Raw genomic sequence first — 27,113 nt, 5'->3', positions numbered from 1 at the left:
TTTGGGGAGAGGGTCCACCATGAATGGACAAGAGTGGCTTACTCTGCCTCAACTGTTTGCACAGACAATATGGTTCCCACTGAGCATCGCTTTCCTTCTGGAAGTCTGCGTCCTGCTGCAATGCATCAGGGCAATGAGTGTACCAGGGGGCTATGTGTCCTCTTGGTGAGCACACACCCCACACCTCTCCAATCTCTGCCCTCATCCCTGGCTCCATGCCCTGGCCTCCTCGCCCCTCCCAATCATGCTCACGGACAGGTCTTTGCCTCAGCTCCCCAGCACCCCTCGCAGAGCCCCTGGCCCCCTCTGGGTGTCTGCTAAGAGCCATTCCATGCCCTCCTTTGATAGGAGAGCAGGCCCCTCGCAGGCCCCTGGCCTCCTGAGTTGTTTTCTTTCTCTCCATAGCCCTTGTCTCTCCTTGCCACGGGCACCTATCTGCTGTCTGTGGCCTGTCTCCCCCACTAGAACACAAGCGGTGTGAGGACAGGCTCTGGGGGAGCTTCCCTCACCACAGCCGCGCCTGGGCTGGGCAGGAACACACCCAGCTTCCAGGTCATGGGTGAGCTCGCCCCGCCTACAAAAGAAGGGCAGGGCAGAGGGGGCAGGCAGCCACCCCCAGGAGAGGGGAGCCACATACCTCCAGGAGCTGTGCAGCACTGGGCCGCGTCTCGGGGTTCTTATCTAGGGCTGTCTTCAGGAAGTCGCGGAACTCCACAGACCTGGGGGGTGGTGGGCACAGGTGGTAGCAGTCAGCTTGGAGTAGGGCAAGAACTGTGAAAATTCCCGAGTCACTGACTCCACTCTCCTGGGAGTCATGTGCTTCCCCAACACAGCCCTCAAAAGACAAAGGGCGCCTTCATGAGCTAAAACGGCGAAGGCGACAGGGCTTTCGAGATGATCTCATCATGAACATCGCTGTATAGATGGGGACATAAAAATCAGTGGAGCAGGGACCTGCCCAAGGCCACTGGCAAAACAGAGAAGCACTGGGGTTTAAGCCTGAGCCCTGGTTCCCAGCCCAGGGCTGTGCCACGTGGCTGCCAGGGCCCGTCTAGGCACTTCCTCCCAAAGTGGCATCTGCCTTATTGGATCCCACAGTCTGCTTGGATGGACAGCCCACATCAAGAGCACAGAGGACGGGTAAAGGCATGGAGGGCCCAGGTAGCTCAGAAAGGCCCGGAGTGTGCCTCAGTGTCCCCCACACGGGGCCTAGCAGGGACAGGAGAACCCTGGCCCTCCACCTGCCCAATCCCACCTGCCCCATGTCCCGGGCCCCCTGGCCACACAGCAAACACCCTCGGGCTGGCCTTGCTCCTTACCACTTAGAAGGCGAGAGGAGAGTGGGGGGATCCGACTTGGCAATCTTGAGCAGGACCCGCATGGGGTTGAGCTCATGGTGCGGGGGCTCAATCTGGGCCATCTCAATCAGAGTGATGCCCAGGGACCAGATGTCGGCTTTGTAGTCATACGGTGTGTCCTTCATGGTCTCACACATCACCACCTCAGGGGCCATCCTGAACCAACCAAGGGACAACAGAGGGCTAAGAACCTGGCCTCCACAGGCACTTCTGAGAGACTCAGGGTCAGGGACCACCACAAGCCAATGTCAGAGGGTTGGCAGCACTCCCGAATCACGACGTGCATTAGGGTCCATCCCACTGTCTTCCTTACGTTGGTCTTCACCCAGAAAGATGCCTTCAGAGGGGTTCCACTGCCATGTCCGGCTGCAGTTCCCGATGCCTGCCACAAGATGGCAGCAACAATCCAGAACACAGAGTCCTGGGGAAGGGGTGGGTGCAGGCAGAGGGGAAGGTGCCCAGAATCAACTGGGGGGCACAAGGGGGGGGCGGAGAGAATACAACAGTACAGACAGAAGGGATGGGAGAGAACAGGAAAAAGAGGAATAAAAGGGCAGAGAGAGAGAAAGAAAGGGTGAGTAATCAAGCAAGAAAGGAGTCTAACTCCCAAGTGAGAAGTAATGCACGTGAAACACAGAAAGTAATTAGATGTGAAACTGAAAGTGTTTTCGTGGTTTGTTTTTTTTAAGTAATAGTTTTGGAAAAGGAGGAGACACAATGAACTAGAGAGGTCCAGAGAAACTCCACAGGAGGGTAGGAATTGTTCATCTTCACAGTCCAGCCCAGGGCCTCCCATTCAATCTGTACTTGTTGAATTAATCAAGGATTGAACAATTTTCGGGGCGCCTGGGTGGCTCAATCATTAAGCGTCTGCCTTCAGTTCAGGTCATGATCCCAGGGTCCTGGGATCGAGCCCCGCATCGGGCTCCCTGCTTGGCGGGAAGCCTGCTTCTCCCTCTGCCACTCCCCCTGCTTGTGTTCCCTCTCTCGCTGTGTCTGTCAATTAAAAAAAAAAAAAAAAAAAAAATTGAACTATTTTCTAGGGGTTCCCGTTTAGATGTTCTTAATGGAGCACTTTCTATATGCATCTTCCCGTTTAATCCTCACAGCAACCCGTGAACCCTGATTTCGTAGAGGAGGAAACTGAGGCACAAGGGAGCTAAGCAACTTGGCCAAGGTCACAGCACTCGTGAGTGGTATGGCCTGGGCTCAGACCCACTGAGGCTGGCTGACTCAGGAGCCCTTGCCCCAGTCCTCTCTCCTCTACAGCAGCCAGAGGTCACCTTGGGGAGTCTGAGGTTCAACCTTTAGTCCACCATTCCCTTTCCAGAAACTGCACATCTCACCAGTAAGGCGTTCCTATGAAGGAATCTCGCTTTTGCAGAGTTTTCAGATTCTTGGCAGACACACCAAAGTCAGCTGCAAGACAAAAATCAGATAGAGTATTCGATGGACATTCCTCCACCCACAGCCCTGGGGTGTGAACTCAGAGACAGACGTTCCAAATCAACTAACAGATGCCATTTCTTACCTAGCAAATTTCTGATCATTAAAAATAGATCTACTGTTGTAAAGATATATAGAGACATGCACTTTCTTTCCTGCTAATGAAAGTATAAATTGAAGAGCCTTTCAGGGAAGCAGTTGGGCAATAAATCTAAAGAACCTTTAAAATATCCATACTCTTCTGATCCAGTAATTCCAAATCTAGATATTTACCCTAATGAAGTAATCTTAAACATAAAAATAGTATGCAGAATGATGTTCATCAAAGTGCTATTATAATAGTGACAAATTAAAAAGAACCCTAATTGTTTGGCTTTCAGGGAGTGATTTTAATCAGCAATAATTGTGCCTTGGCTAAACGTCACTGGCTATGATACTGCCTCTGCACAAAAGCTGAGGGGGTGATTTTAAAACTTCTTATACACAATATATAATATATTCTGTCTTTTCCCAAAAGGATCTAAGATGGCGTGTCAAGCACACACACAAACACACACACAGTAAGATAAACCAAGACACTGAGATGTAAGAAAGAGAAGGTAAACGCTAAACAACTGAATAAATGAAGAAAAGTGTGATACATGGGCATATGACAGAGTATTTTATAGGCATTAAAATTAGTTTTGAAGTATTTTTATTCAATATTTTAACACTGAATTATACATATTAATACACATCAATATTAGGGGCACGTGGGTGGCTCAGGGTTAAGTCCAACTCCTGATTTGTGGCTCAGGTCATGATCTAAGGGTCGTGAGATCAAGCCCCGCGCTGGGTGTGGAGTCTGCTTAAGAGTCTCTCTCTCTCCCCTTTGCCCCCACCCAAGGCAAAACAGAACAAAACAAAAATATCAGTATTAAAACATTTAGTATGTATTTAATATATATTAATATTTTTTAAAGAGTATGTGTATTTTTTTAAGATTTTATATATTAATATTTAACACGTATTTAAATGTTGCAATATTTAACACAATATTAAGATATTGTATTTATATACTTTTAAGGTTAAGTAGGAAAGGGGAGGATACACAGTTGGATATATTGTATGGTGCTCTCCGCCCCGCAAAAAAGGGCGAATATCTACACGAATTGACTTGGAGGAAATACACCAACTTGCTAAACTGGTTGTGTATGGATCATGAGACTAGACAAGGTTTCTTATACTTCTCTCAATTCTTTAAATTTGCCATGATGAACAGGTATGACTTTCAGGACTCACATAAATAAATAAATAAAATGTATCTTTAAACACACATGACCAAAACTACCAGTCTTCCTTCACATGCCTACTACTACAAGAAGAATGCAATGCCACGAAGAGAAATCTCCAATTCTCCTGTCTTCAAGGGTAAAGTTTCTTTTTTTTTAATTTTTTTAAATAGAAATAAGCATATTTACTGTTACGTTTTTCAACAACATTCCATCTAGGAAGTCAACATAAACTTTTATGTGGCAGAAAAACAGCTAAGTTTCATCTTGATTAAAAAATAAATTCAGGGGGCGCCTGGGTGGTCAGATGGTTAAGTGTCTGCCTTTGGCTCAGGTCATGATCTCTGGGTCCTGGGATCGAGCCCCTGCATCGGGCTCCCTGCTCAGGGGGAAGCCTGCTTCTCCCTCTCCCACTCCCCCTGCTTGTGTTCCCTCTCTCGCTGTGTCTCTCTCTGTCAAAGAAATAAATAAAATCTTTTAAAAAAGTTAAAAATAAAAATAAAATAAATAAAAAATAAAATAAAATAAATACACAAATTCAGGAGCAGGGCACCTGGGTGGCTCAGTGGGTAAAGCATCCGACTCTTGGTTTTACCTCAGATCATAATCTCAGGGTCGTGAGATTGAGCCCCCGAGTCAGGCTCCAGGCTCAGTGCAGAGTCTGCTTGGGATTCTCCCTCTCCCTCTCCCCTCCCTCTGCTCGTGTGCTCTCTCTCTAAAATAAATAAATAAAATCTTTACAAAATAAATAAATAAATAAAAATAAATTCAGAGCAAAGCAACACCTTGAGCAAACTGTGATGCTTAATCCAAAGAGAAGTTGCAAAGCTGCATAACTACCAGCCCCCCCACCCCCACCCCCGGAAGCTTTTGTCTAGCTCTAGAAACGAGCTGGCCCGAACCACAGTTGAATAACAACTGCTGTCCTGGAGAGCTTGAATCAGCCACAGTTTGAAACCAGGAAGGAGCACAATGCTAAGAGCAGGGGCCTGGATACTAGAGAACCAGTTCCAGTCTTGGCTCTTCTATTTCACTGGTTCATTCACCTATTCATCGGGGTGCCATCCGGAGCCAGACATTAGTCAGAAGAGAACTAAGTCCTTGCCCTTGGGCAACTCAAAGTTTAGTGGTGGAAGCAGATAGCAATCAGACAAACACCAGTAAGTACCTAGTCCTGTGTAAAGGGTGGAAAGATAGGAGCAGGGAGATAGGAGAATCTACAGTTAGGGAGGTGAGAGAGCGCAGGGAGGGAGGGAGCGCTTGGAGGAAGCACAGTTGAGTGCCTCCAAGCTATTCATTCATTCGACACATATTAACTGAACATCTATTATGTACCAGGCACTGTTCTAGGCACAGAGCTGAACAAAAATCTCCATCCTCGTGTGGCTTGTTATTCTAGCAATGAAAACAGGCCCTCAACACCCCCCACGTGATTCATGGTGGGAACAGGGCCGATGGGCCGCTATTTTAGACAGGAGGTCAAGATCTGGGGGAAGATATTTCCAGACAGGGATAACAAACTGGCTGAAGGGCCTGGAGGGGCAGGGCACCATGACTGGAGGGAGCGGAGGTAGAAGCTGATAAGGTGGGAGACAGGCAGGGGTCAGGACAATTAGCAAACCTCTGACTCTCAGTGCCCCTGTCTGTGATACAGGGGTGGCGACACCATTAGAACTACTTTGCAGGGTTGCCATGAGGATGAAATGACACATAAAGCACTTGGCTCCAGGCCCTGCTCCCGGTAAATGCTCTGTCCATGGGGCACGTGAGCCGGGAGAATTTTAGGCTGGGGCATTGCTGAGGCTCCTGCAAGTGGTCAGGAAAACTGGTCTCTGAGCCCAGTGCCGGCTAACTAGATAGCAGTTGTTCTGTGAGCGGATGACAGGTCTGGGGGGACCATCTGGCCCAGGGAGGGACCAACAGCTGCTGCAGGACGAGGTACAAAACCAGGAAACCCAGATGAGAACCTGGCTCTGCAGCTGACTACCTGGGAGGCGAGGACAAGTCACCACCCCTCTGGGCTCCCGGGGAAGAATGTGGAGCCTGGCTCACCTCCTCCCTACAGGACCGCCTGGGGCCCACCTCCCCTGCAAACACCATTAATGGCTGGCACGGCGTCCCAGGAAATCTTCTGGGAACAACAGTGACTGCCTCTCTCAGAGCCAGCTTCAGGCTCTCAGGAGGGAGCCAGGAGCTGCCACTCCCTGACCAGGGTCTCCAAGCCCCGCCTGAGAAGAAAGAGCAAACGCAGAAACCACCAACTTTCACAAGGACACACAGTTGGTCCCCAAGGCCCTTCCTTAGGCAAGAGCCCACCAGCTTTTGGGATAGCTGCTACTTCTTTCTCCCTTCCGCCCCACAAGACAGGGCCCACCCAGGCAGCCCCTCCCTGCAGCCCAGGGACCTCAGGCTCTGGGAATGTAGTTTGGGCCTCAGCCAATTCAAAGGGGTTTCCCGCAGGCAGTCTCTTCTAATAAAAATCTCCTCTCTCCTCCCATTTTACAACAAGAATCAGAAACAAGGGCAGCAGGTAGGTGGGGACTGTCATAAATTATCACGTCCATAAGGAAAGAGTCCATAGCTGCTCCCCCAGCACCGCATCCGGCACACGAAATACTGATAACAAAATACTGTTTCCAAATGAACCACCGAATACATGAATGGCCAGACCTTGCTAGACTACCTTTAAGTCTAGAAAAAAAGAACACTTGAAAAGGAAGAGCAGGCCGCTGCTGAAAAGGCTGTGACCAAGGCGGAATTTCAGGGTGAATGGACAGCTCCAGCTCCTGAGTTCACTGCTACTCAGCCTGAAGTCGCAGACTGGTCTGAAGGTGTGCAGGTGCCCTCGCTGCCTATTCAGCAGTTCCCTACTGAAGACTGGAGCGCCCAGCCGGCCACTGAAGACTGGTCTGCAGCTCCCACTGCTCAGGCCACTGAATGGTCTTAAGCTGGTCTTCCACAAAGGCAAACAAAATGGAAATAGAAATGGAAAAGGTCGATGGAAAATAAACAGTTTGTAAAAGTAAAAAAAAAAAAAAAAAAACACTGGCTTTTAAGAAACATGTTTGACAGCAATTCCCTTTCTAGAAATAGATCCTCCAAACCAGATGAGAAGATACATGGAAGCTTACAAAAGCATTGTTCGAAAGAGTAAAAAAATCGGAAGCTGCCAAGTTGTTGCTAGAGCTTGTCTGGCGAATGGTTAAATTATGGCACAGTCCAGCCGTGAACCACCAGGCAGCCCTTAAAACGAACGAGATTGCATGCGTGTGTACGAATTGGCATGTGGTCCCTAACATGTTGCCCTGAACATGTTGCTGACTGATCAACGCATATAATAGAAGGTAGAGTGTGATTCCAGCTGTATTTTAAAAGAATGATATACGCATACTGTGTGTCCATACACACCCCCACACACAGAACAGGCTCTGCGAGGTTACACGTCAAACTTCATAGTCACCACCTCCCCAGAAGCGGGATTTTGGTGAGCACACCAAGGGGGTCTTAACAGTTTTTAACTTCAGACACTTGTATTCTTTAAAATGTTTTTAATAAAGAGTACGTACTGCCTTTCTGGTTTAAAAAGCTGAAATGCATGTGGTCAAAAGTTTTTTAGGTTTGTGGGTTTTTGTTCTTGCTTTTTGAGTTAAAACCCAGTGGGAGCCAGGATGTGGTGAGAGCATTTCGCACTTGCCAGGGGGTGAGCTGCACACGCTGGATGAAGGGCACACTGGCCGCAGCTTAGTGACAAAACCCTGAAACGCTGCACACACCCAACCAACAGTTCTAACAAACACTGCTATTTACTGAGAACTGAGCAGGCATATAGGGCACTGTGCAGACATCTGCGCATCCCTTAGACCCTCCTCTGCATATCATTTCGCATATCATCTGTATGTATATCCCTATGCATATCGTTTATAGCCATGACCCTTTGGGCAGGGAAAATTATTATCCCACCCCTTCTGAGATTTTATTTATTTGACACAGAGAGAGAGAAAGAAACAGAGAGAGCGAGCGAGAGAGCACAAGCAGGGGGAGCGGCAGGCAGAAGGAGAGGGAGAGGCAGGCTCCCTGCCGAGCAGGGACCTCGATGTGGGGCTTGAACCCAAAACCCCAGGAACATGACCTGAGCCGAAGGCAGAAGCTTAACTGACTGAGCCACTCAGGTGCCCTATCATTCCCCTGCAACAGATAAGAAGACTGAGGTTTAGAGACATTAAGGAACTTGTGGACCATCACCCAGCTCTAAGGACAGACATGATGCCAAGTCTGTCTCTTTACCACCATCCGGTCCTACCTTTCTGTGCACAGAAAACACACTGACAGGGAGCCTACGGGGTGCATTCTAGTAACTTTGGGAGTGACTTTTGTTTCCTTCTTTGTGGGTCTTATTCCAAACTGTCTGTACGACTATATCTATATATTTACTTATATGTATTTTCTTCTTATTACCAAGGCAATGCTGCTCATCAAAAATTCAAATATTTACAGATGAGAAAGTCTCCATAATCCTGGCAGAGATAAACATTTATGAGTCTGCTGCATATAGCTCCAGATTTATTTATATAAATAAAAAGTGTATGTATAAATAAAAATACTCTTTAAAAATGAGATCAGATTAAACCTGCCATTTTGCAGCTTGTATTTTGTCCCTTCACATGTATATATACATTTTGTAAGAGATTACACATTTTCTACAATTTAATTTTCAAAAGCTGAATTAGATTCCATTGTATGATAGTACCATAACTTAATTAATCCTCTACTGGAATAAATTGGATCATGTCTCTTTTCTTACTGTTACAAATACTGTTGCAATAAATATCATTGTACATATCTTCCTACACATGTATAAATACCATGTATTACTTTTATAATAAAAAATTATGTACACAATATAAGAACTATATATTATACACATACACAGGGCTGTGAACTTAAAATGGATGCAGATAAGTAACAAAATCTCTCCTCTGTCCTCTTAACTGTAGACTCCCCAAAGAATCCAAGACAAGAGGAGCCTTTTCCCAGATAATGCCAGGCCAGTTAAAGGCAAACTACCGTCCAGTAAGAGTTCTGTACCCCACCCCCTTCCATCCCGGACCCTCTACCCCAGGCCAGTGAGTCTGTAGGCCAGTGTGGGCAGGGAAACCCTGGAATTCTAGGTCTGAGAACCTTCTAGATGGTCCTCAACCAGGGGTGGTGCCTGTGTTCCAGGATGTGTTTGAAAGCGAATGGCAGGGAGCACCTGGGTGGCTCAGTCAGTTAAGCGTCTGCTTTGGGCTCAAGTCCTGGCATCAGGGTCCTGAGATCGCGTCCCGCATCAGGCTCCCTGCTCAGGGGGGAATCTGCTTCTCCCTCTGCCTCTATCCCTGCCCGCTGCTCATGCGCGTACTCTCTCATGCGCGCTCGCTCTCTCAAATAAATAAATAAAATCTTAAAAAAAAAAAAAAAAGGAAAAGGAATGGGGGCAGTCTGGTCCTCACAATGAAGAGGAGTGCTCCTGCCATTTAGCGGGAGAAAGCCAGAGACACTGCACCTCCTAAGGCAAAAACCATCTCATCTAAAAGGCCAGCTGTGGCCCCGTGGACCAACACCAGCCAGGGTCCTCATGATATCCACGGGGAAGCGAAGCCTAGGGAGGGTGTGGGGCCTGCTGACACTGAGGTGGGGTCGGGAGAAGGCAAAGGCTCTGCCCCCCAGCCCTGGAACCCCATGGGCCCTCTTCCTCTGGATTAGGGCGCCAGCTCATTAAGAGGGAGGCTCCACCAGGGCACCCAAGTGACTTTTCTTAATTATCAGGACGTTCTGCTTTCCCAGGAGTGTCACAAAACGGTACCTGGCAGGGAAGCGAGAAGATTCTGTGATCTAAGACCAACTGCTTCATGTTTCTGAGCCTCAGTCTCCTCATCTATTAAGGCATCTTATCATCTAGCCAAATGGGAGGCTGACCCAACTGCTTGACTTCTCCGTTTCTATGTCCATTTTCTTTTGTTTTTTAGACACACGGGACCACTACAGAGGTCTTTATTTTCCAGCTCATCCCAGTCCACCCTCAGCCTCCTAGCCCCACTGCCTTCATTTGACCCTCTTCCCTCTCCTACATAAACCTTCTGGTATTTTCTCCCCCAACCTCAATCACACATTCAGAACTTCGTTCTTGCTTCCAATAGGCTATGCCTGTCTATGGGGGACAATGTGTTTTTCAGGCCAGTACAAATCTTCTCACCTTCTGGAAACCCATCAATCCACCCCAACCACGCTGTTCCACGGACAGGAGGAGGGGATGGGGTACGCAATACTTCCGTCTTGCTACCTGACCCCGCCCTCCTTAGGGACTACTACAAGCTGGGCCAATCAGAGAAGCCCTCCTTACTGGATCTCGTTGATTGGTCCAGAGCTCTGCACCCACGCCACGCTAAGCCAATCAGAGTCCTTCACTGGGATTATGGACTCAGACCTGAAATGGTGAGGTTCAGTTCATCCTGCAGGAGGTGATGCTGAAAAAATTAAAACTAGCCCGAGCCCAGGAGCTTTGTGGAGGGGGCTGGTCTGAGAGCCTAACCAACATGCACAGAGAGACTGACCAGAGACAGTCTCCGCAGCATCTGTGTTCCAGGGTCCAACTGCCCTGGACGCCCAGCTGTATCTCTTCACCATCACAGTTCCGTATATCATATACGCACATTTTCCTGTCTGTCTTAAATGCCTTAAATCACAGGAGACCGGTTCTTATCATTGGCGCCAAGAGTCTAAAAAAGGGTTATGGTTAAGCACATGGGCTCTGAAGCCAGATGTGCTGTTCTGAAGCCCAGATGTGCCTCTTACTGGCTGTATGATCTGGGGTTAACCCCTTAAAAAAAAAAAAAAAGCCAGATATCTCTCCTCTGTAAAATGTTATCAGTGGCCTTTGAGGACTAAATGAATTTCTACATATCAAACCCTGGCTCAGTTCACAGTAGCCAGAGTGAAAGAACCAGGACACCAGCCTGCCAGCAGCACCACACAGGCATTCTGGGTTGGGGGTCAAGGTGGGGGGTGAGAGGCAGGTAACTTGGTCCTGCCAGCCCCACTTGCCAGGCCTCCTGTGCATCAAGGGGCCTTTGGGAATTAGGAACCCTGCAGTAATCATAAAATGTTAAAGTAATGGCGATGCCAGAACTACTGCTGATTTGAGCACCTACTATATGCCAGGCTCTGTGCTGGGCGTTTTGATTTTGAGGCCAGTCCAGACTAATGCTCGGAACTTGAGAGACCCCTAAAGTAAAATTCACCTCCCATTTTCAGAGAAGCACTGCTGGGGAGAGGAACACGGTTTCTTTGGAGAACAGGGAACATTCTCTCTCATAGCAGCTTCTCTGAGACATTCCTAGGCTCAACAAAGACAACTAACATTCTCCCACCTCTCTGATAGACATCTATGGATGCTTTGCATGCACTGTCTCACTAACTTGTCACACCAATTCTGTGAGATACGAACTATTACCACACCCGTGAGTTTGAGAAGTTGAAGCTCCAAAGGGTTAAGTGACTTGCCCAAGGTCATCTAATGCAATGTGGCAGATCCAGGACAAGAACACAGTTCTTCAGACTTCAAAGTCCACCCCCCACTTCATATCCCAACTGTCTCAGGGCAACAGACACTCTTCCTTGCTCTCTCTGTACCAATGAATTCCCACCAGTCATCAAGAATTGCTTCACATCCACTCAGAGCTAGAACTTGACAACTATCAAATGAACCTCAGGAAGTCTGATATCCTTGACAGAAGTAAATATTTAACACAAGGAAGAAACAAAGTGCCTAGTAGCAGAGAGGGATGTAACACTGGGCCTCCCTGTGACTACACTTGTACACTTCACCCTACCGGCCACAGTAGCCCTGTGAGGTGGGTCTTGTTATACCCATTGCACAGATGAAGGAACTGAGGCTTGGATAAGTATGTTTCTCCAGCTCAAAGTGGCAGAGCCAGGATTTGAACCAGGCTTGTCTGTGTCTAAAGCCCATGCTTTGCTCAGCTCACCCTGCTGCTTCTCATTCTATTTCCATTCCAGGGAGAAGCAAAGACATTGTCTCCAGCAAGGTGACCCTCTTACTTGGGAGAAAAATCTGTTAAGCAATTCTCTTCTGCATCCCTGAGTTATATAAGGACATGGGGGGGTGCCCTCAGGGGCCCAAGACAGTCCCAAGACGCTTAGGAAGAGGCAGACCAACTGCCACCCTTTCTCCCAGGCCTCCTCCACTGCTCCGCCAGGCCGCAGATTCCAGGCCCAAGGGGGAAGGGGGATTTTCCAAAACAGAACAGGCCTCAGCAGGCCTGCACCCCATGGCTCCCAGAGCTCAGCGCAATTGTGTAAATACTCACACTCAACTCTCCTTGAACTTTTTTCCTTTTTAATTGGCTTCCTGGTTTTCTCAACTGCATATGCCAAGTCATTTGGAAACCTGATGCACCCATCTGCTTCTAGCACCCGCCCGCTGCTAGGCTCTGAGTGAGATTCTGAAGTCTGCTCAGCATGTCAGCATGCTCCAGATTTCGGGGGTGTGCAGGGGGAGATGGCAATGGGAAATGAGCACCCCCCAAGGACATCTCAGCCCAAAGCTGCTGGGGCCCTCCCTCCATCTCTGTCCTGCCAGGGCTTCCCTGCTCTGACTGGCTGCTCCTGACCTGGGTTTGCTGTGTTCTGCCTCCTCCAAGTGGTAAATTCTTGAATGCTGAGCTGAAGGTTTCCCCCGAATCACACAGAGCACAAGAGAGACTCTCTTCTCTGGCCCCCACATACTCCCTGAGCCTAAAGGCGGAGGCACTCCCCAACCCAGCCCCTCCCTGGCCACCCACACTCTACCCCTGAATGAGCCCGTCCATGGGCAGCTGTGAAGTCAGGAAGACCTGAGTCCCAGCCTTGCTACTACTTCTCAGTGTCCTCATCTGTGCTGGTATGGTCCCTCCCCTCCCCATCCCTGTCCAATACCCCTGGAGTACTGGAGGGCCGGTTAAATGAAATAGCTAGAAAGAGCCTCCTCTAATGGCTGGCATCTAGTGGGTGCTTCAGAGCCCAATAAATGTGAGTTATTTTTATTATAAGTCCCCCCAAAATACCCTGCTGTTCCTCACCTCCATGCCCCTGCCCACTAGGCTCCCTCTTCCTGGACTGCCCTGCCCAATCTGGTTGACCTGGCAAATATCTATCTACCTTTCATAACTCAGCTCAAACTACCCTCCCACAAAAGCCTCTTCTAAACCCAAACGTCCAGGCCCAGGTGGAAGAACAGAGCACCCCTGTCCATACACGCCCGACCCCGGCACCGGCTCCCGCCCCAGCCCTGATGCTCCCACCTATCTCCCCACGGCCTGGGAACTCTGCCGGAGCAGGAGAAGGACTAGGGTCTCATTCCCCTCCTGGCCCAGCACAGGGCTTGGCACAGAGCAGACACTAAAGGAAACGACAGTAATTACAGCTGGCCTTTGCAGAGAGCTGACTACACATGCCTCTTCTTGTGCTAGCCTCCCAACCCTCTGACAGAGGTTTTATTATCATTCTCATTTTACAGATGAGGAAATGGAAAAGCAGCATGGTTAAGTAACTTTTCCAAGGTCAAAGGCCTAGAGGCAGACTTGGGATTTGAACTCAGGACTCTCTGACTACGGAGTGCATGCTCTTAACCATTCCAGGTAAAAGAAGGAACAAGGAGGAGGAACAGCCACAAGGATGTGAGCTGAACCCCAGAAGGCACAGACCCTGCAAGTATCAGGGATGCTGGTCTTCGGGACATAGAACAGAATACGACCCTGCTCATGCCTGATATGAGAAACTTCATACTACTGGTTTCAAGACAGAACCAACCCTACCCTCTGGACAGCAGAGCATTTCTAACAAGCTCCCAGGTAATGCCGATGCTGTCACCAACCGCCCTTTGGATACTGAGGGTCGAAGATAATGCTTATCAAAGTGTGGTCTCTCATCATCAGCTGCAAGTGGGAGCTTATTAGAAATGCAAGTTCTGGGGCGCCTGGGTGGCTCAGTCGTTAAGCGTCTGCCTTTGGCCCAGGTCATGATCCCAGGGTCCTGGGATCGAGCCCGGCGTCGGGCTCCCTGCTCGGCAGGAAGCCTGCTTCTCCCTCTCCCACTCCCCCTGCTTGTGTTCCCTCTCTTGCTGTGTCTCCCTCTGTCAAAGAAATAAACAAAATCTTTAAAAAAAAAAAAGAAAGAAAGAAAGAAAGAAAGAAATGCAAGTTCTGAGGCACCTGGGTGGCTCAGTTGGCTAAGCGTCCGACTCTTTATTTTGGCTCACGTCATGATCTTGGGTCATGGGACTGGGGCTCACCAGCAGGCTCCATGCTCAGCACAAAGTCTGCTTGAGATTCTCTCTCGTCTCCCTCTGCCCACCCCCACCCCTGCACTGGCCCTGGCTCGTGCTCTCTAAATAAATAAATACATAAGTACATAAATTTTTTTAAACGATTTTATTTATTTGTCAGAGAGAGAGCACAAGCAGGTGGTGCAGCAGACAGAGGGAGAAGCAGGCTCCCCACTGAGCAAGGAGCCCGATGCAGGACTCGATCCCAGGACCTGGGGATCATGAACTGAGCCAAAGGCAGACACTTAACTGACTGAGCCACTCAGGCATCCCAATAAATAAAATGTTAAAAGAAAAAAAGAAAGAAGTGCAGGTTCTGGGGCGCCTGGGGGGCTCAGTCAGTTCAGCATCCAACACTTAGTTTCAGCTCAGGTCATGATCTCATTTTCAGGGGTTGTGGGATGGAGCCCTGCATCCAGCTCCACCCTCAGCAGGGAGTCTGCTTGAAGATTCTCTCCCTCTGCCTCTCCCCCCACATGTTCTTTCTCTCTCTCAAATATTAAATAAATCTTTAAAAGAGAAACGAAAAGAAAAGAAAAGAAATGCAAGTTCTTGGGCCAGCCCAGACAGAAACCCTGGGGTTACACCCAGCAGTCTGAGTGTTAGGAGCCCTCCAAAGGACTAAAATGCATTAAATATGAGAACCTACCAGTCCTGCATACATTTTTTAAGGCCCAGCCCTACCCTTTGAGCATCAGCTCAAAGCACACACGGAAGTGAGTGCGGTGATGAGGGCCAGCCCTGAGAAGTGAACCAGTGGCCCTGGGATCAGCCCTGGCTCTGTCCTTGCTTAGCTCTGTGACCCAGGGCAGGTCCCCACCCTGCCTGAGCCTCAGAGCCCGCAAAGCAAGGATGCTGGGAGCTGCCCTCCCACGGTACAAGATGTCCTTGACACTGTAACATTCTGTTCCAATCCCCATGCCTGTCCCTGGAGTTCTCCATCACAAAGACTCAACACCGGTGCAGTGTCTTGTCATAAATCTTGACATAATTCAAACGTTCCTTAAAGCCACAGAGGTTCCACTAGAGGAACCACAATAGTGACGCTCCTATGTTGGAAGGACAGGGTTGGGGGAGGAGGGGCCCGTGCAGATGAATGAATGATTTAGCTGCCAGGAAGGAGTTTCTAGAAAATAGAGTAGAATGCAGTCAAACTGGTAAACAAGAGAGTATCATCTCTCTGCCGTTAACACCACTCCCCAACACCTCTCTGTCTTTACACCCTTCTACCGGCAGAGACGCAGAGCTGACGTGTGATGACGACCAGTGCCGACATCTAGATAATGAGACTGGAGGTACTTCCCGGCTCTCCCCTCTAAGCCTTCCTGTACTGTGTAAATTTTGTATAAAAAACATGTATTATTTTTTCATCAAACAATAAAAATCATTCCTTAAGAAACAGCATGATAAGCATATTATTTATCAATGCAGGAGGAAACGTGAGAAGAGTCAGAAGGGTCGTCCACTAGAAGCGGATGGAGAAAGAAGGTGGTGGGAGCAGAGGAGGCGTGTGTGTGTGTTATTTTGGTTTAAAAAAAAAAGAAGTATGAAAAACACAAAGAACTTCTGACACCTGCTACAACATGGATGAACCTTGAGGACATGATGCTGAGTGAAATACACCAGACACCAAAGCACAAATGACTACACTTACATGAGGTCCCCAGAGCGGTCAAAATCAGAGACAAAAAGCAGAATGGAGGTTACCAGGGGCTGGGGCTCAGGCTGGGGGTTAGTGTTTAATGGGGATGGTGTTTCCGTTTGGGATGATGGAAAGTTTCTGGAGATGGATGGTGGTGATGGTTGCCCGACAACATGAATGTACTTAATGCCCTGGAACTGTGCACTTCAAATCTAGATGATAAATTTTATGTTATATGTACTTTACCACAATTTTTTTTAAAAAGCTCAAGGAGAGGAGAGACATGAAAACAAAAAAGGTGTGTTTTGATATATACGTCTTGATATCTGTGAATGGAAGCGGATTTGTCCCTCTGTCCGTCACACTCACTCAAATTCTCTCCACTGGAAGCAGGAGCAAAAGGGCACAGACCAGCGCCTCCCACGGCGCATGCCAGCCTCATGGGCAGGATCACTGTGTGGCGAGGGGCTGCCCTGCACTCTGCAGGATATCGAGCGTCCCTCGCCTTTATATACCAGATGCCAGGAGTCTCCCCTGCCCCTAGTTGTGACAACCAAAGATGGCTCTAGACATTGCCAAACATCCCTGGGGGACAAAATCACCCTCAGTTGAGAACTAGTGGGTCAGAATGAGCCAATGGTTACGGTCTGCGTTCTGTGGCCCAGGACAGGTAAGACACCCTGGGCCACCATAAGAGTGAAGATCCCACACACACCCCCTCCTGCCCACAGAGGCCAGGCTGACAACCCCCAGGCAGACACTGTGGGGGTCTGCCTTCCCATCTTCCCCCCACAGACACCCCTTACCCAGCCTGATGTCTCCCTCGAGGGTCATCAGTACGTTGCCAGCTTTCAGATCCCTGTGGATGATCTTCTTGCCGTGCAGAAAGTTGAGGGCTTCCAGCATCTGGCGGCAAACCACTTGAATCTGGGGCTCCGTGAGGCCTCTGTCTAGCTCTGGAAACAAGGGAGAACCACTGTCAAGGCAGCACACACTCACTGCATTCAGGCAGACTAAATGTCAGGCTCATGCCAGGTACAAGAAATACAAAAGCCCCCAACATCCCTGAGCACTTACCATCTACCAAGTTCACTTCCAAGCACTTTCCATGTTACCTATTTTGTCCTCATACTAACACTATGGAGCAGGCACAGTTATTACCTCAGCTGACAGATGAAGAAGCCAAGGTTGAGAGGTCAGCCCACCTGCTCAAGGTCACACAGGTAGAAATTCACAGATCTTAGATTCAAGCCAGCCAGTCTGCCTCAGAGGTCAGGTTCATAAACAAAACCCCTCCAAGAGGCCAAGACCCATTCTGCAAGCAGGCAATGGGTGACATTCACTCCATGTCAGGCTCCACGCTTGCTGCAGGGACACGGAGAGGGGCATGGGAACGGCGATCCATGCTCGGAATAGAGTGGGATTTGGGTGGGGGCTGGGAGCGGGCAGGATGGGCAGCAAGCCCTTCTGCCTGGGAATTAGCAGGCTCCCCAGAAGGGCATTAAAGCTGTGTCTTGTAGGAAGAACAGGTGTTTGAGAGGCGAAAAGTGGGGCAGGGCATTTCCAAGTTATTCCAGGGCATTCTAGGTCAAGGAAGCAACAGCAGCAGAGGCGTGGAGGCTGACACGGGCTGGTGTTGAAGCAATGTGTGCTGGCTGGTAGTAGAGCTAGAAGGTGAAGGGCTAGTGGGAGGCTGTCATCAAGAGCCTCTGTGTGCTGGTCAGGGAGACACACGCACGCTGGTACATCCCAGTGTCTGCTTACAGATGGCGGGGCCCCTCTCTGAGCAGGTGGTGGGGGCTAGCACAAAGAGGAGTTTTCTACACAGGGGGCACCGCATGTGCAAAGGACCCTTTTTGACTGAAGGGGAAGGATGAGGGGAAAGCGAATCGAGGTCAGAGGTCAGAGGTCGGAAGGGCCTGATCGTGCAGGACCTCGCAGGCCATCTATGAAGGCTACACTTTCTCTGAAACACAGTGGGCAGTCCAGGAGAGGCTCGAAGCAGGCAGAGACAATCTGACTTTTGCATTTAAGAAATTCTCCCTAGCAGGGTGAGTGAAGAGCCTGCAGGGGAGCAAAAGAAGACAGGGAGCTCGGCCGGGGGCCGTCACGGTGGTCCGGGCCAAGGCTTCAGAGAGGAAACATTCCCAACCCAAAGGCTGATTTCTCAGGACAGAACGTGAGACTTGAGTGGGTGGAGAGGGAGGGGGGGGCATGAGAATTTTCAAGGTCAACACCCTGTGCTCACTGACCCACTGGCCATTGTGACTGTTTAGTGCTTGTTGCCACCAAGCCACCTGTGCTGAAGTGAGCCCCCACTGCCCTGCCTGCAGGGTCCTCGCCGCGGGGTCCTCAGGTGCAGGCTCCAGGGCCGGCTGGCCAGGGTGCTGCTGCCAGGCCTCCCTCTGACTAGGGCAGCACTCCCCCATCTGTCTCCCCACCGCCACGCCGGGCCAGAAATCCTCAAGGACGGATCCCGCAGGCTTGGGGAAAATGCACCAGACGAGGTGGAAGAGCCAGCAGCATTTTTTTTTTTTAAAGATTTTATTTATTTTGAGAGAGAGAGAGACAACGAGAGAGGGAACACAAGCAGCGGGAGTGGAGAGGGAGAAGCAGGCTTCCCGCTGAGCAGGGAGCCCGATGCGGGGCTCGATCCCAGGTCCCTGGGATCATGACCTGAGCCGAAGGCAGATGCTTAATGACTGAGCCACCCAGGCGCCCCTGGAAGAGCCAGCGGCATTGCCCTGGGAAGCCTGGCCCCAGACCGACCACGGGTCCCTCTCTGGTCTCCAGAGAGGGGTCTCCAACCCCTACCACTCCCTGTGGCCTCATCCTTAACTCTCGTGTCCCCCCAAACCACAGACAGATTCAGAGCCATGGCGGGGGTGGGCATCAGGACCACCCAGACTGAGCCTGAACCAAGGCGCTGCCCCGTATTAGCTATGTGCTTTCTTGAAGGTGCTCCAGCTGTCTGTGCCTTCATCTCCGAATCCATAGAATGGGATGATGATAAGCGATGTAGGTAGGGCTCCAGCCATAAATTCACTCCTGGCTGAGTTCACTCCTCAGCATGAAGGACAGTCAATAAAAGGTGATTATTGTTATGCTGGTTCTGAGATTATGCTGGATTATCTGCAGCAATTTTTCTAAATGTCAAAATGTGACTTGCTCATATCCGATCTCTCTAGATAAACGAAATCAGAATAAGCAAAGTGGTGATGATGATGATGGTGATGGCAGTGATCTCATGGTCACCATTTTCTGAGCCTTTACCAATGTACCTGGCATGGAGTTAGGGACTTGGACGCATTCTTTCATTTAATCTTCACAATAACCCAATAAGGTAGAGAGACCTTTTTTAAGCCCAATTTATTGCGATATAATTTATCGACAGTAAAATTCATTTTTGTTTAGATACACAATTCTACCAATTTGGACAAGCATATATAGTCATGTAATCACCACCACGATTCAGATAGAGAATATTTCCATCACTCCCCCAAATCTGTGTGTGATCAACATTTCACCCCCATTCTCCAGCCCCTAAGCTATCATTACTTTGATTTCTGTCCCCATTGTCTTGCCTTCTCTAGAATGTCATATAATTGGAATCATACAGTATGATAAATTCTTAAGATTAATTTTTGATTACACAGCAATACATGAATATTTTATTCATATTAAAAAAATCTGCAACATTGCAGATGAGTCCTACGTCTGTTTGAAACCGTAGCCAGTCCCACCCCACCCCCCTCCTCCGCAGGAGGGCTGAGAGCCAAGTGTTTAAGAGAGGGCAAAGCAAGGCCAACCAGATCAGAGCAAACACTGGCTGTTAACTAACTAGAGTAAAATGCAGTGCATATTCCCCTCATCTCACAAAGAGGCCAGCCCAGCACCCCACAGCTACCCCGCAGAGGAACCTAGAACAGACCTCAGGTCTCTTGGACCCCATGTCCAGGCTCGCCACTCTATGTGACTCCACAGGGTGACGGGGAGATGCTAAGGCGAGAAAGTCCCTCTAAGCAGGGCAGGCATCTGTGGGAGAGTCCACCCCTCATCACACAGCTGCAAGCAGGGCCAGGTCTCACTTTGTCAGGTCTCCCCACCCCACCTTCTCTTTTCCCACCTTGACATCTAGAATGGTGATGGCAATGTTCCTTTAACTGCTGCCACCAGCAGGGAGAAAACCACCTGGGGCTGGAGCAGTCAGATCCACCAGGAGAACTGAGATGGGGAGCGAGTTGGCCTGCAGGCTGAGCCACAGCCTGGGGTCCTGCCCCAGTTATGAATGAGGTCAAGGACTTGGTATGTATAAACGCCTCTTCCATCTCTGACATTCTCCTGCAGGCCTCAGCGAGCTAAGCTCACACCTGGAGAGGCAGAAGCTGGTAGGTGGCTCCCACTCACCCCTACTTTTTTAGTATCTGAACACACGGCCACCCAGCAAGAAGACCACATTTCCCAGCCTCTCTTCCAGCTATGTGCTATTATGATCTGGCCAATGAGATGTAAATGAAAGTGTCATGTGGGGATTCTGTAACAGCTCCTTTAAAAAGTGGAAATGGGGTGTGTGTTTGTCAAGTTGTCCTACCCTCCCTTCTTCTATCCTGTTTGGAATACAGATATGATTGCTGGAGCTCCTACAGCCACCTTGTCACCATGAATAGAAAGCCAGCATGAGAATGGGACCAACACAGAGGAAAGTGGGACCAAGAGTTGGAGAAGGAAACCAAGGTCTTAGGAGAACACAAAAATAAATAAATAAACAAACAAACAAAATAAACAAACAAAAAAACCTCCCAGATCAAGCTGTGTCTGAAGCCGGGAACCATTGACCTTTTTAGTTATTTGTGCAAATAAATTGCCCCTCCCACATCTCCCACCTTTTTTTCCCACTAAACCAATTTAAACAGTCTTTGATCACCTTGTAACCTAGAGAATCTCAACTCATACGAGACCACCATTTTTATTTTGTTAAATTCTACCCAGAACAAGGAAAATCTTCAAAGGTAGTCTGTGCTGAGAGAAGGAACACCCAAGGGCCATATCATAAGTACTCACATCCAGTCACCTACTGTCATTTCTCCATCTGAGCACCCTGTGGTAAGGGGCTATGCAAGAAAGGCCAGCATTTCCATAGATATGGAAAGGGCTGCCACAAACTCCGGAGATTCCTGAGATAAACTCAGCGGGAAAGTACCTTCCTCACAATGGAAGAGTAGCTGGATGGTGCTACATTATACTGAAAACCTCCCCTCTCCTGAGCCATCCCACAATCCTGGGCCTGCCTCTCAATATTCTGGGGCCCCAGACCCCCGGCCTTTCTTCACTCACTGCCCACCAGACTGGCAAGACCCAGGCACCCTTCTGTCCTGCTGTGGGACACTCGGCCAGCCCCTTAGCCCCTCTAAAGTCTCAATCTGGTCAGGAATAAAACAGAAATACTCAGATCAGATACACAAAAGTACCTACCCCAATCTCTGGCATACAGTGACTAGTCACAAAATATTCACAAAAGTGATTTTCTTTCTTTTTTTTTTTTTTTAACTGTCCAAGCTTGTCTGGGATATCAAAACCTGCTAACATCCCCATTAAGCTCTTACAAAATGGGTGTGGGGATCCCCACTTTTCAAAGAACCTCCCTCAGGTGTCTCATTTTCACCTCCTAAGGGTGCTGTGGGGTGGGGCAAAGGAGGCATCACACCCATCTTATAGCCACCGAGGCTTGAGGGGGTAAGTGACCAGCTCAAGGACACATGGCTTTTTGAACAGGAAGTGTTGGTTTTCTAATGAGTGCCTGCATTCTCTCCAAGAACCCAGCCCCTGCTCCCGAAAGGGGACTGAGCAAAAAGGTACTCAAACAGGCCACGTGAATTGCTGAGGCAGAGGGAGTGAAGGGCACCAGTCCTAGCCTAGGGCCCTAGAGCCCACCCCAGCACCACCACATCGGATCAAGGAAGACTCACCCAGCATGATGGCGTCCACAGCTCCTCCAGGACAGAACTCGATCATGATCTACAGAAAACACAAGGCAAAGTAACAATGAGCAGGGGTGCACAGCCCGGGACCCAGCCCTGGTCCTGGCAGGATCAGCCGGCACCCAGTGCCCTGGCTCCCCGGCCTCTCCTCCTCCTGCCCCAGGGCCTGTCCAGTCTGCACTACCCTAATCGGACCCCAACCCTCACAGGAGGCTCTAAAATCCAGAAGGGTTGCTGGGCATTTTTCAGCGGAAAAAAGAAAGTTGCCATGGAAACCACAGCTGCCGCCAACAGCCTTGCCACCAGGCCTGCACCTTCCCTGCTCCTCCGTCTGCCCCCTCCTGTGCCCCCACCTGCCAACTGCCCCTCCCTAAGCTTCCCAGCCAGCAGTCCCAGCAGCCCCTCTGCCCGCATACAAGCCGGCCATGCCCTTGCCGAATCCCAGCACCCATCTCTTGCCTCTCTCCATCTTCTAGAGGCCAGGGCCCTCGCCGGCTTGGAACACCAGAACATTGGCGCCTTGAAGACCAGCTCAGGTGTAGAAACCCAGAAACGGGATGGGGCTGACCAAGGCCACAAATGATTTAGTGGCAGGTCCTGCACAAGAAAGGTTTCCTAACTCCCCAGGTCATTCATTTACACATGCATTCATTCATTCATCACACATCCAGTAGGTAGCGGGCCCAGGCCCTCAAGGGGCTCCCAGCCCAGCACAGGGGCCAGAGAAGGACAAGAAGACTGAAGTGCCATTGGTGCCGACGCAGACCCTCCCTCTCTGGCTCTCTCCCATCCTCGCTCTTTTTCTGGGCTCCTAGCGCATGTGCAAAGATGCTGAATTTTTGGAATTTCAGGAATTTTCCTGAAATTACGGAAGCAAGTAGGTGGGGACGGGGCAGAGCCTCACAGGCTGTAGCAGATGTTCCTGAAATCTCCTCCCGGCTCCCAGCACCTGGCCCTGCTTGTGGCAAAGTCCCTCCAGCTCAGCTTGGCAGAGGCAGGCACCAGGCCTTGGGGCCCATCATTCTCGTAAATGGAAAAGAAAACTGCTGCCATGACCCGCTCGGCCAGAGCTGCTCTCCAGCCAGAGGAGGGAGGACAGGCCTCAGTGTTTCCATGAGTCTCCAGCTTGTGGTAGACCTTCCAGAGACTTCCCGTCAATGTACATATAAGGATGCAGTGATGCATGGCTGGACCCAGGTCTCCGGCCCACTGTTCACTAGCTATGGCCTTGGGACACTAGAGGTACTAGATACTGGGGGTAGCAACACAGTGCTGGCTCTCCAGCAGACAGGCCTGCACCACGCTGGGGGGAGGTCCATGCCAGGGGACAGAGCCACGTACAGGGACACCACCAGCTCGCACACCACCTCCTGCCAGGGAGGATGTGGCCTCTGAGGCTCCTAGGGTCACTCCAGTCGTGCCTGACCAGTACTCCCCCAGGACTTCTAACACTACAGTGACCCTGGATAAAAGCCACCAGAGATGAATTAATGTCCTACAACCCAGAACAGTGAGATGAGGTACTTCTTCCTCCCCCTCATTCATTCATTCACCGCTTCATTTAACCAACCACCAACTAACCAGACATGTTCCCAGCGGTCAGGGAACAGAGGTGACCCAGACACAGGCATTGATCTCTTGCAAGACAGCATCTCATTCTGCCTTTTAATAATTCTCAGGTCCCCAGAAGGGCAAAAAACATCCTATTAACTACCAGAAAAGCCCAGCCTCAGCCACGAGAGGCAATGTGGAAAAGAAGCAAAACTGTCATTATGCAAAACCACTTCCTCAGCAGCCTGTAAAATGGGGGGACACACACCCAAACCCCACCGGAATGACAGGTCATCCAAGCCTTGCTGGGCGACAGGCACCCAGCTGGGGCCAGTCATACAGGTTGTTACTAGGACTCCTTCCTTGAGCTCAAAGGTCTGGGATTTTTCTGTTCTTGTGTTGGTTTTGGAGACTCCATGAAAGGTATCCTCTCTCCTCTCACCCAGAAAAATGCAAACAGGAACAAGGGTTTGCATGCAATTCTACTGAATTCTCACATACCCTGAAGTCCCCCCAAACCCAGGTCAGGAGCCCCCACTCTGCCTCTCCAGCTGTAAAATGGCAGAATACTAGGGACCACCCAGAGTTACAGTAAGGACTGGATGAGGTGGTGCTTACAAAACAACAGGCCCAACTCTGCCCACACAGTGAACACAAGGCAGGCTCAGGCACTTCCCCCTTCTCAAACAGCCTGTTGTTCAAAAGGATTTGAATTCAAGTCCTGGTACTGCCACTTAATTGGCTATGTGACCTTGAGTAAGTCACTGAATCACCCCAAGCCTCAATTTCATCTGCAAAATGGCACTAATCACCTCTACCTCCAAGTCAAGGCAGTTAAATGAGATTCTCAACATGAAAGTGCAAGAACCAAGCCACACCAATTAACATGCTCCTGTTGGATCTCTCGCAAATAAAACCACCAGCCAGTGTCACACTCAGACCATGTTATTCAGGCTTCCCACAAATCTATGCCTTCCTAGAACTACAGTTCATCAACATGCCCGCTGTTATCATCAAGACTCAGTGTGAGCTGTGGCCAGACCCAGGCAGTTCCTGCATTTGTCAGTGAAGTTGTCCCTTACACAATACCCTTGCACAAGGTCTCTATGACCATCCTCTCCAGAGTTCAGCACTAGGAAAGCCTGAGCATCCTGCCAATCTGGTTTGCTTCCTCTTCTGCAATTCAAGATCTCCATGACCCCATGCACTTCCCTTTTGTAATTTTTTAAAATTTACTGATTGATTGATTGATTGCCTGATTGCTTTGGCTGCTGGGAAGTTCTGAGCTTATCTTTGGTTTTATTCCCAGGAATACATGTACCAACTTTCGGCTCCACGCCAGGATTAAACCCACAATATTTCACAACTTGCATATGGACCCCAATGAAGTGTTTTTAAAAGATGACCATCCGGGGCGCCTGGGTGGCTCAGATGGTTAAGCATCTGCCTTCGGCTCGGGTCATGATCCCAGGGTCCTGGGATCGAGCCCCATGTCCAGCTCCTGGCTCAGCGGGGAGCCTGCCTCTCCCCCTGCTGTGCTCTCTCTCCCTCTCTCTGTATCTCTGTGTCTCGAATGAATAAAATCTTAAAAAAAAAAAAAAAAAGACAACCATCCTGCAGAAGTCTGAAGAAACAGCACTCTTTGGTATTAATCACGCATGTGTTAGAGTGATATCCCATGAACCTTTGTGTAAATATTGCCTGACTATCCTCTCACATAGAGCAAAATATGGTTTGGGTTTTCTTCCCCCACGCCTTCTTCCTCCCATCCTTTTGGCTTTAAAAATTTCACATCTTAGTGCCTTAATGTGATACCAAAAAAAAAAAAAAAAAAGGTCCCTTTCATAACATAGCTGTTACTAGGTTCCATTATACGGATCTTAACGCTCTACCTTTCAGCTTGTCAGTGGCAGGGTTGCAGGGGACTTCTACAGAAATGCATGGGGTTGGGGGCGCCTGGGTGGCTCAGTCATTAAGCGTCTGCCTTCAGCTCAGGTCATGATCCCAGAGTCCCGGGATTGAGCCCCACGTTGGGCTCCCTGCTCAGCGGGGAGCCTGCTTCTCCCTCTCCCTCCCTGCTCTCCCTCTCCCTCTCTCTCAAATAAATAGATAAAATCTTTAATAAAAAGAAATGCACGGGCTTTAGTTAAAATAATCTCAATTAATAAAATAATAATAAATAAAAATAAAATAAGCATCCCACGACCTTAGGAAGTCACTAAATATACATGCTTAGAAAACAGAATGGAAGCACATACGTGAATACCCAGGGAAGGATTACAGGTAGTCTATACTTGTATATATGTTCCACATTTTAATCAACAAATAGGAGTTATAAAAATATTAGAAGTAAACTTTCTTTTTAATGGTAAGAACTGGCCTAAAATAACCCCTGGCTACAGATGCATCTATTCAACTGCAGGGGGATAGGGTATCTATAGGCCTGTTCACAATTAAAGCCCCAGCAGGCCTGGGCTCACTGTGTCCGGGGATGATAAAAGGCTCCTCAGGATCAAGGGTTCCTGGGTGCGAAGCTCAAGGCCTCTAAGCCCTCACCAAGCCCCAAATCCAACAGCTGCAAGTACCAAGGACCAACTCCTTGAAACCAGCAGAAACTCATCCTTCACGCTCCCTTGAGAGCAGCAAGCCACCCCCGGGGTTCAGGGTTTTCTCAGGACCTGGAGAAGTGAGGTTTGTGATCAGTTTAATCCATCAACAAGTACCAACCAAGGGTCCACCAGGGGCTCCGCAGTGCTAGGCAGAGCAGGGCCAGAAAAGTCATATTCAATCAACAAACACTATCTGAGCTCTGTCTATAACAAACCTGGGGACTGGGGACCCAGGAGGAACCAGACAGGTCCCTGCCCCAAGACCACAGGCAGAGGCCAATACAGGCACATCGTGACTGTGTTACCTAAAAACTGTGGCCATCCTGGAGGGCCTCCCAGAGAAGAGCCGGCTTTGAAGAGCAAATTTGCCACATGAAGAAGGACAAAGACATTGCAGGCAGAATACAGCAAGTGCAGTGGCCAAAGCAGTGTGGGAGAGTATGAAGGGGGGATGGTGGAATGTTCGAAGGGGTTCAAATGGATGGGAAGACAGCGGGTCACAAAGGTCACCTGGAACTAGAATTCGAACATCTCAAAGAATGAACTTGACCCTGAAAGCTCTGTGTGTATATCTGGAGAAAGGCACCAGAGGGTTTTAATAAGCGGTGTTACAGACAGGTTTCTGCTTTAGAGGATCCCCCTGGATACGGTATCTCTAGAGGGTGGAAACACAGAGGAACAGTGGATTTAGCACAAATAGCAAAAAGGCCAAGGTATCATGGCTGTCTTCTGCCTGCGGACACAGCATCCTTTCCTTCCCTTTTGTGAAACAGTCATGATAGCCGAGCGGGACTCACCTCATCCCCAGTGGGGAGAGGAGGCTTACCCCAATCGGGGAACTTCTCTGCCTCTTGCCCTGAGTGCTGGCTCAGGGCCAGTCTAAGCACAGCCAAGCTGG

At 49.4% G+C, this 27,113-nt stretch overlaps 1 protein-coding gene and 1 pseudogene across 1 annotated transcript in view; both read right to left on the bottom strand.

Moving 5' to 3' along the window:
• STK10 (serine/threonine kinase 10) overlaps positions 1–27,113 on the bottom strand; it is a 117,623-nt gene that overhangs the window by 44,581 nt on the left and 45,929 nt on the right. The window contains exons 3-7 of the mRNA XM_028102837.2: positions 22,044–22,092; positions 16,884–17,033; positions 2,705–2,777; positions 1,320–1,514; positions 638–719 (exon numbers count right to left, since the gene is read on the bottom strand). Coding sequence (XP_027958638.1) covers positions 638–719; positions 1,320–1,514; positions 2,705–2,777; positions 16,884–17,033; positions 22,044–22,092 — 549 coding nt within the window. The remainder of the gene's footprint in view (positions 1–637; positions 720–1,319; positions 1,515–2,704; positions 2,778–16,883; positions 17,034–22,043; positions 22,093–27,113) is intronic.
• Positions 3,135–3,258, bottom strand: LOC114208756 (U4 spliceosomal RNA; annotated as a pseudogene).

The sequence above is a fragment of the Eumetopias jubatus genome, unplaced genomic scaffold (assembly GCF_037043125.1).
Source record: "Eumetopias jubatus isolate StellerSeaLion01/CBP00866 unplaced genomic scaffold, mEumJub1_p1.0 scaffold_5, whole genome shotgun sequence".
Classification (NCBI taxonomy): Eukaryota; Metazoa; Chordata; class Mammalia; order Carnivora; family Otariidae; genus Eumetopias; species Eumetopias jubatus.
Note: the sequence above shows the minus strand (reverse complement) of the source record. Positions and strands in the feature narration are given on the sequence as shown.